We start from the raw sequence: 17,418 nt of genomic DNA, 5'->3' as shown, positions 1-17,418 counted from the left end.
TGGCTTCAGGATCTGATCTATCCACTGTATCAGGCTGTCTGTGGAAGAGGGCAGCCTCTTCTTTAACCTTAAAATCATCCTGAAGCTGTCTTCCTCTTAACCCTGTTAACCGTCCTCTCTTGGATCTTTCTCTTCATTGGCCATTTGGGAATATGTCCTCCCTACTGATCACTCCTCAGTATCTTTGGGAAAATCTCCACTCAGGCCCTCTTTTTTCTCTCTGCTCTTACTTGGTATTTTCACTTTGCTTCCATGAATTCATTTATCTCTATGCAGATAACTTCCTCCTGCTCCCCTACCTCTGAGCTTTTATTTATTTAAAAATTTTTTTAATTTTAATATTTCCAATTACATATGAAGATGATTTTTAACATTCATTTTTGTAAGATTTTGAATTCTGTTTTTCCCCTCCTTCCATCCCTTCCCTTCCCCCCCCTCTACATACCGGCAGGTAATCTGATATAGGTTATACATATATATTTGTTTTTAACATATTTTCATAGGAGCCATATTGAGAAAGAAAAATCAGAGCAAAAGGGAAAACCCCAAAATAAGATATCATAAGATATTATAGGATATTTTAGAAACTATCACAAGCTTACTTGTAAAAACTAGATGAGTACACCATCTTTTAAGCAAAAAACTTGGCTTACTTTTTTTGTTTTGGAAAAAACTGGAAAAAAATGTAAAAAAATTAATACTGACATAGTATACAAACTCAAATTATGTCAAAATCATTTACTGTGTACAATGTTTTTTCCTGGTTCTACTCACTTCACGTAAGTCTTTCCAGCCATTTCTGAAATCAGCTTGCTCATTAGCTCTTATAGAACAATGATATCCCATTATATTCATCTACCATAACTTATTCAGCTATTCCCCGATTGATGGGCATCTACTCAGTTTCCATTTTTTTTTTGGCCACTATAAAAAGAGCTGCTACAAACAGTTTTGCACATGTGGGTCCTTTCCTCTCTTTTTCAATGTCTTTAGGATACAGACCCTATATCTGATGACTTCCAAAACTATATATCCTCTGGTGTTTTTTCCAAGTTCTAAGTCTGAGTTCTGCCTATCAATTTAATCCAGATATGCTATAAATGGCTCAAATTCAAGACTTCCAAAATCTAGCTCATTCTCTTTTTCCCTTCAAGGATACTGCTGGTCCCCCAGGTTCACAACCTTGGACCCCTAGTTCTGCCCCTCCTTCAGTCCATAGTCCTCCCCAGACTGACCTGCTGCTGCCTCCCTCTGCATAAATGGCTTTGTTCTTCTTCACCTCCACATCTCAGGCATCCTGGCTGAGACTCCATGGTGAGGTCCCCATGCCCATCCCCCCCTGGTTACTGGTACCTTTGCCTCCCCGGTGTCATCCAGCCCATCCTCAAAGGTGCCATTTTCTGCCACTGAGTGTGTGACACTCTCGGAGAAGCTTTGTTTCCCCCATACTTTGTACCCCTAGCTTTTAGCTGAGGAAGTGGTGAGCTGTGAGTCCTTAATAGAATAAATAGTGGTCGACTGTTCTACAATGGGAGGGACCAACAGCAATGAGGAGAAAGAAAAATAAATCAGAAGCAGGCTATCAGCAGGGGCTTACAGTTCGTTGAGCATCCACCTCTGGAAAGAGTTGAGGGTGGCATTTTCTCAGCTCTTCTCTGGGGCCACAGCTTGGTCATCATAATGACAAAGTTTTTTGTTTGTTTTTTTGTTATTTCTTTTGGCACATTTTAAAAGATTTTCTAAATTAGAAAATGACACTAGGGAAAAAGTCTCCTGCAGAATGTGGGACAGTCACCCAGTTAGCACAAAGAAACAGTTGTATTACATAAAAAGGATCACCGAGGAAGCGTGATAACATCAGAAGATTGGTGTTATGCATAGATAAGGTGATTTGTAAATTTTAATTTAAAAACTCATTTACTGGGAGAATCCAGATGAAAGGGCCTTCTGAGATTTCTAGAAGGAAACTGAGGCCCATAGAAGCAAAATACAGACCCACCTCCCCAGATTTCTTTAGCTTCCTAAAAACCTAACGCAGTTTATTTATAAAAGATCCAGATGGCACAAAGCTGGAAGGAATATCTAAGCCACAGAATTGCAGAATCAAGATTCAAATGATTAGGCTAAAAGTATGAAGCCAAATAAAATTAAATTTAACAAGGGAAAATAGAAAGTCTTAAATTCAGGTTTTAAAATTAATTACAGTAGCTTAATAACTTGTGAGAGAACATCAATATGTAATAGATTTTTCTCCTATAGAAATTACAAATAACAGTCATATAAAAATTCAATTTTTTGGAGTTGCAGATATGCAAAGAACTATTTTAATAACTGTAAGATAGACATTGCCAACTGTTTTTAACCTCTACTTCACTGGTTAGATTCAATGAGTTCTTCAAATGTCACAACTTCTGTCACCAGAATTCTAACCTGAGTCTTTTACTCCATTTGTATGGAGAAAGAATACAAAAAATTATGGAAATCTAGGTTAGGATAGCACAGAAGGTAGAATTAGAAGAATAAGAATATGCATATTGACAATAACTATATCTTTTTTTAAAAAGGAACACAACTTTCTAATTACACCTAAAAGACATTGAAAAAAGTCCCAAATCTATTAGGTTATTATTTCTATTTTCTTAAGGGTTATATATTTTTCTTTGGAAAAAAAATTGTTTTTAGATTTAGTTCCTGATTGGTGTAAAATAAAAGAAATCCTTCAGAATACTTCTACTATTCAAATTTCTACATATTTCCACTGGACCAGATTCAGTTACCATATTGTTTATAACTATAACTTTGAATATATGTGAGAAATTAAGGAGAAGTTTTATTATTTTTATTTTTTATTATAGCTTTTTATTTACAAAACATATGTATGGGTAATTTTTCAGCATTGACAATTGCAAAACCTTTTGTTCCAACTCTTCCCCTCCTTCCCCCCACCTTCTCCCCCAGATGGCAGGTTGACCAATACATGTTACATATGTTAAAGTATAAGTTAAATATGATATTTGTATACATGTCCAAACAGTTATTTTGCTGTACAAAAAGAATTGGACTTTGAAACAGTGTGCTATTAGCCTGTGAAGGAAATAAAAAATGCAGGTGGACAAAAATAGAGGGATTGGGAATTCTATGTAGTGGTTCATAATCATCTCCCAGAGTTCTTTCATTGGGCGTAACTGGTTCAATTCATTACTGCTCTATGGGAACTGATTTGGTTCATCTCATTGAAGAGAGCCACGTCCATCAGAATTGATCCTCATATAGTATTGTTGAAGTATACAACAATCTCCTGGTCCTGCTCATTTCACTCAGCATCAGTTCATGTAAGTCTCTCCAGGCCTTTCTGAAATCATCCTGTTGGTCATTTCTTACAGAACAATAATATTCCATTATATTCATATACCACAATTTATTCAGCCATTCTCCAACTGATGGGCATCCACTCAGTTCTCAGTTTCTGGCCACTACAAAGAGGGCTGCCACAAACATTCTTGCACATACAGGTCCCTTTCCCTTCTTTAAGATTTCTTTGGGATATAAGCCCAGTAGTAACGCTGCTGGATCAAAGGGCATTATGCACAGTTTGATAACTTTTTCATCATAGTTCAAAATTGTAGGAGAACTTCTTTACAACGTCGATCACACAAACTGGGACCTGGCTATAGGTGACTTTATTGGGAATTTTAATTATTTTTTTTCCTTCCTATTTGTTGAGTTTATAGTAACTTTTTTTTACAGTAATTTTTAATTTAAAAATTAATTACATGTATATATAAGAGTTTGGGAATTTGGCTGAGGACAAGGGGAAAATGGATCCGAGCTGCTATGAGAGCTGACTCCCTCAGCTCCCAGGACTCCCTATTGCCTCCAGGATAAATTGAAACACCTGTGTGGCCCATAAAGTGTATATCTGATGGTACAGGCCCCTTTATCACACCTCCCCATCAATCAGCCAGGGGAGCCAGTCAGCTGCCAAGGTTTGCCACCAGCTCTCCAGTTGGTCCCCTCTCAGCCCTCCTGTCTCGACCTCTCCCCTTTACAGTCATCCTCTTCAGAGTGGGCACTGCCAAGGCATGTGCCACTTCCCTCTTCTCACAACTCCAGTGATTCTATTGCTGCTATTTACTTTCAGTTCATTTGAGTGTGGTTGATCTTTTAAGAATGTAAGACTATTTGGAAAATAAAGGCGGAATTATGCTTTTTAATATCCATACCTTTCAACTAAGGCATCCACGGCTGAGTATAGGTGCCCCCAAAAGGTCAAAGACAAAGAGAAGAGTCCTGTATATACTGAAATATTAATTGAGGCTTTTTTTTTTTTTTTGGTGGAAACAAAGAACTTGACACAGAGTAGATGTCCTTTGTTTGGGAGCATTAACTAGATATATTGTGATACACCCAGGTGATGGAATATTACTGTCGGGTAAGAATGTTGGGGAGACTTACATGAACTGATGCTGAGTGAAGTGAGCCAGAACCAAGAGGAGAACATGTATGTAGCAACAGCAAGATTATGTGCTGATCTACTAGGATGGATTTGGCTCTTCTCAGCAATGCAGTGATCTGCCAAGACAGTTCCAGTAGACCTGGTATGGGAACCGCCATCCATATCTAGAGGGAGCACCATGGAGAGATAGTATTTTCATCTTTTTTTGGTTTGCTTTTTGTTAATCATATTTTTTCCCTTCTGATTTTTCTTTCACAACATACCAAATATGTAAATGTGTTTAAAATGATTATACATGTATAATCTTTATCAGATTGTTTGCAGTCTTGGGAGGGAGAGAGATGAGGGAGGGAAAGAGAAAAATTTTGAAATACAAAACCTTAAACAGTGAGTGATGAAGGCAATCTTTACATGTAAAGTACTGTTAAGGAGGGAAAAAGGAATAAATGGTGAGTATGAAGAATTTAGGAAGTATGGAAAGACTAAAGACAAATTTAGAAAGCGGAACCAGGAAAATCATACACAGTGACTACAACAAAATCAATGAAAAGGTAGAAAAATGCAGTGGAATCGTGTGTAATTATCATGGTTACTCTTGACCTCAAAGGAACAATCTCCTTCCTCTCACTGCAGATGTGGGAGACTCTGGGTGTAGAATATTTCATATAATGTCAGTCAGACATGATTGATGCTTAATTTTGCTGAACTGCTTTTCTCTTTGTAAATCTCTTATAAAGAAGGGGAGGAAAGGATATGGAATGTACTATGGAAATGAATGTACTATGAAACCAAAAGGCATTAAGATTGTGAATTATTTTTCAAAGAATGTAAAGTATAACATAAGCAAAGTTATTTTGAATGTAGCCAAGTTGGCTAATTGAGCTTTGAATTTTTATGTCAAGTTTTAGGAGAAAAGGTAAAGCTGATTATGCATGTTGTGAAAAATTGTCCCCAGTAGAATGAGCAAGATGTATCCTTTCCCCTTAACCATGTGGAAAGCAGCTGGCAAAAAAAAAATAAAATAAAATAAAAAAAAATTGGGGGGGGGGTGTTGGTGGTAGAAATATCTTTAAAAAGTCTCGTTTCCTTCCCCTTGGGAAAGTGTTGCATGTTGAAAACTCAAGTTTCTGGAGGAAGACTGGATTTAGGTGAGAGATCAACCAATGCCGGGGTCAAGAGTCATCTTGTTCATTCTGCCTACATTGAAATGAAAGGAAGCTCTGTTTGCATTGGTGTAGACTGTCTTAAGATAACTGTGCACAGACCCCCACCCGCTCCTTCCATCCCTCCACCCTCAATTTTAAAAAGCAGGTGGGGGGGCAGTCTTTCTTCTATGTAAGATTCACAGATGAATTACATTAAGTTAAGCCACAAACTTCTCCCTAGTGCACTTAAAATGGGATTTGTGAAAATGTGCTTTACACAGCTTTGGGTATAGTATTATATTTAATCAAATGCTAACGCATCTGGTTTGAATATATTAAAATTTAATATAGTTCATAGAATCTTCCTGGTCATCCCTTTTCTGAAGCATGGATTTCTTTAGCCTGATAACTCCAACATCTCAGGTGGTGATGAGGGACATCAGTGGGATCTGTGGGCAGGGAAGGGGCCCTGCAAGAGAGGGTAGTCAGAATGCTGACCTTGGACCCTTGCCATCAGGCATGCTGGGTTTGACCCTGCCCCAGCACCTCAAGGAGCCTGGGCTTCCTATCTTTACAGGGAGGACAAGACCACGCCTGACCCCAGTGTTGGTGTGAGGCCCCAGGAGATGAGCTATGTCAAGGACTTAGCAAGTCTCAGCTGTGATTTGCAGGGTTGTTTTTACTTTGGGGGCAGCTGAGGTTGGAAAGCTACTCCTTACAATTTGCTCTTCTCTAGTTTCACCCATGGAGCTGAATTCTGCCTTCTGCAGAATAATTCTACTCTTTCCACTGTGTAAAAAATATAAATGATGCATTCAATTTGGTTGCCATTACTAGGATTCTTAGAACTTTTGTACCAATGCGATAAAGAGTTAGTTTATCTTAATTCATAAATTATGGGTCAGGAAACCAAGAAGTTCTGGATTCAAGTCTTGCCTTTGACAAAGAATGGCAGTGATACTGGGCAAGCCATTTACCCTTTGAGTGCTCTAAGTGACAGAGATGGGGCCTTGGTGATGGGAGTTTCCTAAGACTGAAATCACAGGCTCTCCCTTCTCTCTTCCTCTTTTCCCTTTTCTCTCTTCCACCAGCTCCCTTTCCACCCCTCTTCCTCCATTCCCTTCCCCTCCCCCTAGTGTCATACTGTCTCAAAAACTACATTAAAGAAATAATTGCTCATTCATTAAGGGTGTAGTAGAGCTTGGTGCTTTGTTTCCATCAGGTTCAGAAATAATCCTATTTATGGATGCCCTTGCCTCCAATATGCAGTCATCACCTCTCCCCTAGTCCCTGCTGGAAGCCCCTCCCAGTGGTTTCCCATCACCCCCGGGAGGGCTGCAGTATGGCACTGCTGGATGGCATTGGATTGCCCATGGGGAAGATCAACTTGCAGTCCCTAAAATGGGACTTTGAGCAGACTGTCAGTTTATTAGGTCGGGGTTAGGTCTGGCTCCCAATAGTATCCTATTTGAAAGGAGAGTATTTTGGAGAATTGACCCTAACCCAAGAGAGAAAAAGGGCCCTGGAGAGGTGTATGGCACAGAAGAGCCAATGGATTGAGTGAGTGATCGTCTGAGTTAGCCCCATATTTCTGTGAGGACCATAAAGTAATCAGTCACAGACCTGGGATCTTCTGGTCTGCTTCCTATATACCACATTGTCACATTGGGTTTTTTACATCAAATGTTAGCTTTTTAAAGTGTTTGATTACTGACTAGCAATCTTTTCTGATTGATTTTTGCAAAGAGGGTTATAGTTGGAATCCTTTTTTTCAAAATCATTTTAGAATTTGAAGGTTACTTTTCAAAAATAAGAAACGGAATCAAGTTTGATATAGCAAGTTTGTGCTGTATCAAAATTTGAGCATCTCTTGCAAATGGAAGAATCTGGAAAACTTTGAATCAAGGCTTCAAATAATTATCAAATTGACCAACAAACAAAAGGTGAATGAGTAAATAATGACTATAATATTTTAGTCTCTTAAAATGACACTTAAAAAAAAGTAGAATCTTTTCTAGTCTGTTTCTTATTAGGAGATCCTAGATTTAGAGATAGCAGGGGCCTTAGAGACCACAATGTTAGACCGTAGAAACAGATGTTCTAATACTCTGATTTTACAGATGAGAAAGACCCATAGGTTAAACTGACTTGTCCAAAGTCCCATAGCTAGTGGCAGATCAACAGAGATAGGTAGCCTGGCTCCCAAGTCAAGCATGCTAGGCAACACTGCCTTTCCTAGTTTCTAGGAACATCTTATAAACTCAGAAGAACAAATGCATTGTGTCTGACCTGCTTGTCAGTTTTCAGCATACAATAAAACATGGCTAAGCATTGTTATCACTGTTGATAATGAAAATGACATCCCTATCAAGAAATTGTTTTGGGCCTTCTGTGAGAAGGCAAGAGATGCTGAAGTTGGCATGAGTTCTAAAAATTAGTGTGGTTATCTAGGTGTGTCCACAGATCAACAATTATTAAGTATTAATTTTCCAGACCACATGAAATTGGTGCTTCCATTTTAATAATATACTGATTTTATTTGACATGAATTTTTAAAAATCATTTTTCTAATGCTTCTTTTTAAAAATGGTGGACAAACATTTATGACCAGAGAATTTGATTAAATTATTTTTAATTGAATGGTATATTTGGGGGTTATTTTAGGTTAAAAGCATGTGAAGATTTAATGTAATCTTACTGATATTTCTTATTTTACAGATGGGGTCAAGGATTTGGTCTTTTGGGGTCCATCTTTGGAAAGGACAGTGCAATAAACCAACCAAACAGTATTTTTGGACTTATATTTTATATACTACAGCTGTTACTTGGTAAGTGTTTAATCATAGTGTAAAATCCATTTACTAGCATATAGTATGTTTGGTCAGGAAAAAAAAAATCTGCTTTTATGTTTTGTGAAGAGGAATGCTTGATTTATTCAACAGAATTGTATTAATAGAACCCACAATTTACAACCCGTGAAGGCAGTGGTTAGTGTTAAACCTTGAAATTGGTTCAGCCAACAACTAATATGATATAGCTGAACTCATAGATATTTAGACTAAATAAGAGTTTTCAGACTCTAATATCTAAGATACCTTCTCCAAAGTTATAAAAATGAATTCAGAATCTTTTTTCTCTAATTTACATCTGATAGTTTTCTTTATAGTCTGATTGACAAGAGGTCATGTTATTTTAGGTTAAGGGAGGTACCTCTAGAAGATCCTTTGGACATTGCCACCAAGGGGCCAATATACAATAGAACTTATCTACCAGGCTTCAGCATGAATCGGGCCTGTAATTTTAATTTGCCCTTTAGAGTGTAGAAGCTTTCCCTGGGATTTGATTGAACCCTGATTGATGCTATTTTCTGGTGCTCTTTGGCTATGTTGACAGTGGCTTCTTGGTCACATCAGAATATAAGAAAGCCCACCTGTGGGGGGTTCTGGACCTTCAGACTAAGTGTTGGAGTGTTCCTATAGAATATTTTTTCTATGTTAGGACTAAATAAGTCTCCTTTTGTCTTGCTTTTTATTTTTTTTAATGAGCTGATGCTAAACTTTCATATTTTTCACTCATTAAGTTGTAAATTTCTTAGAATTTACATAGATTGAGTCTTATATTGTAATGTACATCTGGTACCAAACTGGACCCAGAATTACTGTTCTACATTGCGGTTTTTTGTTTCTCTCTCTCTCTTTTTTTTTTTACCTTGGACAAAGTACCGTCTCCTTTCTGGGTCTATTTTCCTCATTTGTAAAATGGCTAAAATAACCGTTCATGTTCCTTGTAGCTCTAAAAATTCTGTGATTCCTTTGAATAAGAAATGGCTTAGATTGGAACTGAGATTTCAGAACTTTTAGTTAAGCTTCCTCTAAAAAATAAAGATTAGCAGCTCTTCACAATTTGAAATGTTAGACTATTGAGACTATGGAGCCTCAGGCCCCCCCAGGCCAATCAGGTCCTGGGGGACAGCTTTGTCACCTTTTAGAGTAAAGTTGCTGTGGGGAGGAGCAATATTAGAGCGTATTGCCCAGGAAACACCTTATATGAATCAGAATAGGACTTAAAACCCCAGAGTGTCTGACCCCATTCACAGCTTGCTCTTTCTGTCACTACTCTCAGCTGCCTTTCACTTCTTAGCTATCACTTAAATAATATACTATATTTTGAGGAGGCAGAAATGTAGGGTGAAAGAAATGTAATAAGCATTTCTACTCTGGATCAGAAATAGGGTTCATTCAGCGTTGTCTATCTCGCAGGTGGTAAATGATACCAAGGAATAGCTTGTGGAAGGACTTGATTATTTCTCTCTGGTTCCAACTTCCCAGGGCTTTAGTTCCCAATTTATAAAATGGGGGATTTGGACTCTTTGACCTCTAAGGATCCCTTGTAGCTTTTAAGTTTTTTCATCTAAGACTTTTAAACAAACTTGGCCAGTCATGGTGAGACTGCAGACATCTGTTATTACCTCTTAATAACTTGCTCTGGATTTCACCTCCATGATTTTATCGAAGCATCTTTGTTCCTGCTTATTTTTAGTTTCTCCCTTCTTTTAGGGAAGTGAGGTTGAGGTCTATGGTTTCATTATTTTCAATGTCAATTAACAGTTCGATTTATTTATTCTAGAACTAGTTAAACATTTCTTTAGACACCTTCTGCTTCCCGGAATTTTTGGGAAAAAGGTCTGTTTACCCATCCCTACATCCTTCAAGATTTTTATTAATTTTGATCCTAATGTCTTTCATATTTTTCCTTTTCACAAGGAAGGATTCGAATCCTTTCCAATTTTTTTTTAGCCTCTTTCATCTCCTTTTCTTTTTTATTAAGCTGCCTTTCTCTAGACTTGTAAAATTTTCCATTTTCTCTCTTCAGATGAACTACATGGATTTCAAATGCAGACACCCTGTAAATGCGAACACAAGAGGAGAGGGTTTTTGGTCCCTTGTGGTAATAACCAATACACTGGGCAGTAACTGTAGGGACACCCAAATCTCTTTCCTGTTCTGTGCTGTTGATACACTGGATTCACTGCCTTCCAAGTGGATCTTTCCCAGAACCACTATTTTATTCTCATTGAGCCTGAAGCATCTGTTCTTTTTTACGTCTACACCTACAATATGGGAGCTTCTCTTTATCATCTTGGGAGTTTCCTCATTCAGGAGAGCTTGATGTTGTCTGTAAAAGCATAGAGAGTTTTCTGTCCATGCTCCTTGTTCCATGTGAATACATCATAATAAACAGCATTTCAATTTCTTGTACCCAGCCTTTATTCATCCTGCTCTACCACTCCTTTCTCTGAAAAGGTGAATGTTTATTTCAACTTTGTAAGTCATTTCTTACTCATAGGAATCACAAAATTTCTAGAGCTACAAGGAACATGAATGGTCATTTAGCCATTTTACAGATGAGGAAAATAGGCCCAGAAAAGGAGACTACTTCGTGCAAGGTCACAAAGCTAGATAGCAGTAGATCAGCAACCAGAACGTTGATCTTCTTGTCCTTGCTGTTTCTAGCATATTTCCCTGTCATCCCATTGTGATAATTAAAAAAAATAATAATAACCCATGATCTGTTGAGCATTTTTCAGCACTTTTTCAGAGTTTCATCAGCTAGAACCACTTAGTTTCCACTTGGCTTAGGAACCGTCTCAGAACTCAGATGAGTCAGGCACAATTCTCCTGGCTGAGACGTTAAAACGCCTTTCTCCCAAGGCAGCTGGTACTCAGGACGAGTGCCAACTGGCTATAAGATACCCTTTCTCTCCTCTAATGTTTATGTTGTAATATATTAAAAGTTACCAAATGATAGGAGATGACAGCACGGACTTGTTGGGATTTGGGAGCTTCGCGCATGTGTGCTGTGTTTGGGTCCGCACTGGTAAGCAACCCTCTGAAAAGCTCGGGTTCTTGGTGGCCACAGACTGGCCCAAACAAACTGCTCCAAAACAGCTCCATATGCAAGCTTGTGGGAGTGGATCGATGCCTTTGCACGTGAACAGCCCCCAATAGGAGACTAAGGTCTTACTTACCCAGAGCCAGTTGTCAGGGTTAGCGTGGGGCTTTCTTGGGTCTCCTCTTCCTCTTTTTTTGCTCCCTTATTTTATGCCCTGTCCCTGAGCTCTCTTCTCCTGAAGAATTTTCATCACCTTGTGTAAAAAGTGTTTAATAGATGTATAGAGGGATCTGGAAAAGATGTTCTGAAATGTCTGTATACATCTGGTCAAATTTGAAACCAAATTTGAGGGGTAAATGAACCTTAGTGCCCCCAAGAGAAAAAATGGCAGAGGAGGTAATTGGTAAAGGCAACTTCCTTCCCTAGAAATCATAGATCCAGTACCCATTTCTGTTTTAGGGAATCCCATGGAGAGGTTATTGAATCATCACCCTTTATTTATCCTTGTGCTTTGCATAAAGTAGAATATACTGTATTGGAATGTATTGTAAAGTAGAATATATTGTATTGGAATTCTATTTCCCCGTAATATGTTTGACATGCTTTTTTTCCCCCATTGATGCTATTTATGCATATCCTTTGGAAACAGTCCTTCGATGAAAAAAAAAAAAACCAAAAACAGTATTGCTGTAGGATGAATGAGGTGTGTAATATAGCTAATCCAACCTCAGCCTTAAAAACCTACTTAAAACTTAAAGGCAAGTCCATAAATTCCTGGCAGATGAGCTCTTGGAGGTCTCCTAAGAAACTGATTTGGTTTTGCACAGTACATTAGTGGACCTAATGGATGGGCAGATCAGTGGTCAGTTCAATAGTTTTCTTACTTGGTGAGTTGAATATTTTAAAAGTGCAACAAAAGATAATTCACAGAAAAGATCTTGACTTAAGTCTGCGCTGGTGTATTTTATACCACTTATAAAAGGCCATTTTCTTAATCTGAGATTGAGGATTTTCTTCCTTGTCATTGGGGAGGGAGAATCTAAGAATCTGAAATGGCGTTTGGGAATAGGATGAGCAGTTAAATGTACATCCATCTCCTTGGAACGAGGACAGCCACAGACGTGGCTCCATTCGATCGGCCTTGTCTGGGCTCGGGTGTCAGAAGACAGAGCTGATGGGAACAGTTTGCTGGGCCCGTGTCCTCAGCGGGATGACTGACCTGGGCACCTGGCCTCCGCATCGGGGGGCCGAGGCACGACTGACCTGCTCCTGCTCTTTCTCTTACAGGCATGACGGCCAGTGCGGTGGCAGCTTTAATCCTCATGACCTCCTCGATAGTGTCTGTGTTAGGGTCCCTGTACCTGGCGTACATTCTGTACTTTGTGCTGAAGGAATTTTGCATTCTCTGTTTTATCACATACATGCTGAACTTCATTCTCCTTATCATCAACTACAAACGACTCGTTTACTTGAACGAAGCCTGGAAACGGCAGCTGCAGCCTAAGCAGGACTGACCCAGCCTGGACCCTCGGGAGACCCTTCGTCCATTCAGTTTATTTTGCAGTAATTTTTTTTTAAATTCTTCATATCAGACACTTTCCCTAAGAATCTTAAACTGATTTTTTAAAAAAAATCCTGTAAATTAGAAGGGGCCCTGTCTATTTTCTGTGTCAATCTTCTGTTTGACTATGGACACAAAAGAGGATACTCCGAGCCAATCAAAGACAAGCTTTAACTTTCCTTTGAAGATGTTTCTGAAATAACAAAGTAGAGTTTTTCCTCCCCAGTCCCCGATTGTCAAGTGAAGCAACAGTTGCTAGTAATTCTCTTACATGTATAAATTCAGTTTCAGGTATTAAAAATGTGATCATGACATGAAAATATTTTAGAATAGAGATACTGTATTAAATATTGCCATGTTTACAGTATGTAATACATTTTTAGCCGATGGATTGAAACATGTAGATTCAACTAGAATCCATTTATGTGATATTGTCAATAAAGGTAGAAATATTGGATCCATCCCTGCAGAGCTCACTCTACAGTTTAGTTTAAAGTGTAGCACTGAAGAATTTTCAGCTCATAGTTGACTAATGAAATAGTAGAAGGAGTCAGGAAGCCCATCCAGGTGGGTAGCATCTCAACAAAGGCACTAGTAGCTGTGGTTTCAGGGCTAGCCAGCCAGTCGGACCTTGGGGTTTTGGTCCCCTGCTCCACACCTCTTCTCTTGAGGAGGAAACTGCAGTTTAAGAAGAGAGAGAGAGGGGCCCCAGTCAACCTTATGTGAAGTCATGAAATGGGACTGATTGTTCCCTACACAGAATGAGTGGCCCATCCTGGCTGGCCACAAGGAAGGTATCTCTGGGGTGTGAAGGATGGGAAAAGGGGGTGGGGTTGGTGACGACAACTTAAAGGTCCTTAGGGGCTTCATTTCTTCCAACAGTTGAGTTTTCCTGTAGACATTTTTCATGCGAATCGGTGCCAGACAGCCAAGCAGTGTTACAACCCATTGGTAATAGGTGTGTAAGTAAGCCCAAGGACTGTGAAGGAGGATCGAGGTCCTGCGAAGCCCCAGGGAGGTTTCCTGAGTGGGTTGAGTTTTGTGCTAACTAGAGAGACCTAGAGGGATCTGGTGTAGGATCTCAGATTTATGCTATATTTAGAAGTGAACTTTTAGGTCTGACACCCTGCACTTCTCACAAGACACTCAGTCTGCTTAGGAATGAAAAGAAAGTACTGGAGGTACCGAAGGAAGGGAGGCTCCAGGAGCACAGGCCTTGCTCTTTCTAAGAGCCATTGAAAGTGCAGGATGAGGAATTTTTTTAAAAGCTGATTGGAATAAATCCAATGGAAGTTGAGTGTATTTCTATGGTCAACATCCTAAAACAGAATATTAAAAGTGCCTTCTGTCTTCAATCCTTGAACCAAATATTTTATGTGTTGAACTCAGCAGGCAGAAGTGTCCTTGCTTTCCCCCCCACCCCACATGAATGGAATAGAATAACTCGCAGTATATAGAAAAGCACTGTATGTGGTCATTCTGGTCCTTAGGCTGAGCAGTAACAGTAGTGTTGGTCCAGCTCCGTAGCATTCCAGTGTAGCTGACCGGACTTGGGGAATGAATGAATGTGAACACTAGAGGGCAGAGAGCGGCTTCGAAATCGAGAATCTGGAGAGTCAGCACAGTGCGATAGTGGTTTTCAACTAAAATCACCTAGCTTTTTCTGCCCACCGAGGAGGGATATTAGGGATCTGGATATCTAAACTGCAAACCAATTTATTTTAAAATGGCCTAATCCAGTTGAAACAAAAATTTCCTTTTCCTGCAAATGTGAATGTTTAAAGAACAAATTTCTTCTATGAATTTCTTGTACTCTAATGGTTTAAGAACACTAGGAGACAATGATGCTTGAACGTAAGTGATTTTTTGGGGGGAGGAGAGTATTGATCAATTTGTGAAAAGTAGTTTCAGTTTTGCTAAGGCAATTCACTTAAGTTCTCTTATCTAAGATTTGGGAGGAGACAGTCTCAAGATTAACAGTGCTGTGCTCAAAATAACATCACTTAGGAAGCACTCCACACATACCTGTCCTACTTTGAGACGGTTTTCCATCACATTTTGTATGAACCAGAAGTGTACGCTTCAAACTTCTCTCGATGTTCAGTTCTCTTGCAGACCGATGAGAGGACAATGAATCTAACATTCACCTGGGATTCTTACTAAGGCTTTCCTTTCTTTTTTCCTCTCATAAGCCTTAGGGGAAGCACCACTGGTTAATATGTTATATAGAAGTTAGTTATTTTGATACATTCCTGTGACTAGTAGACTTAATGTGCTTTTTCTCCACAAAAGAGATGAATATGTGCTGCTTGATGTATGAGCTTACCATTCATTGTAACTGTCTCTATAAGCACCTGTACTCATAGTAAGGATCTTGATTTCATCTTTTTTTTTTTGCCCTCGATCAACCCTCCCCTGCACCGTCCCCCCTCAATAAAAGTCACCAAATTTGTCAAATTTAAATGTTGCTGTAGACTGGAAAAACATTTTGGATTGGACATTTTGTTTTAGCCTGCTAACTTGATTTGCCAACATCCTTGAAAAATGGGTTAGAGAAAAGATCATTTTTAAAACTCTTAGCATTTTTTTAATTTTTTAAGCAGGGTCTTTTGTCATTCATATTATTGGTGAATTGCCTCAGAACAAACGAAGCTCTCTTACACGCTTTTTGTAAGCCTTGAATGTAATTTTGATGAAATGATTAAAACAAGTTGTGGAGGGATTACAAATTCTAGGGGGTCTGGGGGAGGTTTGGGATTTTCTTTTTTCTTTTCTGTTTTTGTCATCTGATGTCGTCTGGGGTGAAAACCTTTTCTCTTCTGGTGAAATAGCTCAGGGTTAACCAGTTGTGTGCCAGGAATTGTACTTGTATTTCATGCAACTTCTCATTAAATCCGTTATTAATAAGAGTCCCAAAGTGTGTGGACTTGACTATTTTTCAGACAGAAGAGCAAAAAATGAATCAAAAATTGGCTGCGAGAAATGTTAGGATTTTTTGAATTACAGGCACATTAGGATAAGGCAGAGAGGTAAGAAATGATGAAGACTAAACCCTGAGTGGCTTCAGCTCTTGTGGTTTCATATTTCCGTGGATAAACAAGAGCATCAAGAAACTTCAGTTCTTTTAGAATCTTGAGTTTATGCTACTTGCTTGTGGTGGACTAGGAAAGGTTTTGGAGAAGTTTTCCGATTCCCAGTTATTGTTGTCTGGACACAGTCCAGCAGAAGATCAGTGTTAGACCAATTCCACAAATTTAAAGGGAACACACACTTTCCCTCCTCCCACCTTTGACGCCTCTTTGAAGGAGCGGCTCACATCTGGAAGAGGCAACGTGACCACCGACCTCCATTGACCATCAGAACTGTCCCATCTCGATGCTTCAGCCATCCATGCGGGCTTTGAACTTAGGTGGACTAAACCTCAATAAATCATCTGATAACCCTTGACTCTGGTTTGGTCAACCTTGTTTAATTAAATGTGATCCCCACATTAGTCCAGAGAAGGTGAAATGTTTCATTTCTGTAAAACTGGCTTCAAGCATGGCCTCAATATTCGGCATGGGTTGATCTGTATAGTGAATTCCATGGGAAATATTTATTACTAGTGCTTTTAATCTCCAAAGTAAACATTCATTTAAAATGGAGCCATCAGGCAGATATTCCTTTGAACAACATTGATAAGATATATTCTATAAGAGATTGGGGACACAGTTTTTCTAATTGGTAGAAAAAAAGACTAACCTTGTAAATATGTAAGAATGCTTATTTGTTGCACAGAACTTTTTGGTATAAAATAAATGTTGACATTTTCTGTGGAAGTCTTTGCTGCAATCATTTTTAGCCTGCAGTTCTGCATTTCTAGTCAGGAGCTTGGATGAACCTAAACAAAGAGGCCTTTAAGATGTTAGACTGAAACTTAAGATGCTTAAAAAAAAAAAAAAAAAAAAAAAAAAGTTGATACTTTTCTAGAAGTGTACTAAGTTGTGGATTATTTTTTAGAAATTTAATTTTTATATTCGGAAAATTGAGTCCCTAGAGATTCTAGTTCCTGGGATTTCTCCCATTTTATTATACAGCTTGGGTATGTGATTGTCTAGAGTTAAGAATACATGACGTTAAGGTGTTAATGTTTACAAAGATTCAAAGCTATAGAAATGTGTTGTGATTTTCTTTTTTCAGATTCATAGCTTTGGTTTCAAGCAACTTGGACAGTGTTAGTCTTTAAAGTGGTAGTAATGTCTTATTATTTTGATGAAAAAATGTGGCTTTTAAGCATTTTGAAATCTATGCTATGAACATTTGCCATTGTCGTTGGAGTAGATAAGTTGTTGCTGTCCTGACGCTCTAGCACAGGGGTTCTCAAA

At 38.7% G+C, this 17,418-nt stretch overlaps 1 protein-coding gene across 1 annotated transcript in view; it reads left to right on the top strand.

The window, feature by feature from the left end:
• VKORC1L1 (vitamin K epoxide reductase complex subunit 1 like 1) overlaps window positions 1–16,872 on the top strand; it is a 36,745-nt gene extending 19,873 nt beyond the window's left edge. The window contains exons 2-3 of the mRNA XM_074263972.1: window positions 8,320–8,429; window positions 12,781–16,872. Coding sequence (XP_074120073.1) covers window positions 8,320–8,429; window positions 12,781–13,007 — 337 coding nt within the window. The 3' untranslated portion in view covers window positions 13,008–16,872. The remainder of the gene's footprint in view (window positions 1–8,319; window positions 8,430–12,780) is intronic.
• Window positions 16,873–17,418: the final 546 nt, after the last annotated feature.

The sequence above is a fragment of the Sminthopsis crassicaudata genome, chromosome 4 (assembly GCF_048593235.1).
Source record: "Sminthopsis crassicaudata isolate SCR6 chromosome 4, ASM4859323v1, whole genome shotgun sequence".
Lineage (NCBI taxonomy): Eukaryota > Metazoa > Chordata > Mammalia > Dasyuromorphia > Dasyuridae > Sminthopsis > Sminthopsis crassicaudata.
The sequence above is the reverse complement of the archived record's forward strand: the minus strand, read 5'-3'. Positions and strand labels throughout refer to the sequence as shown.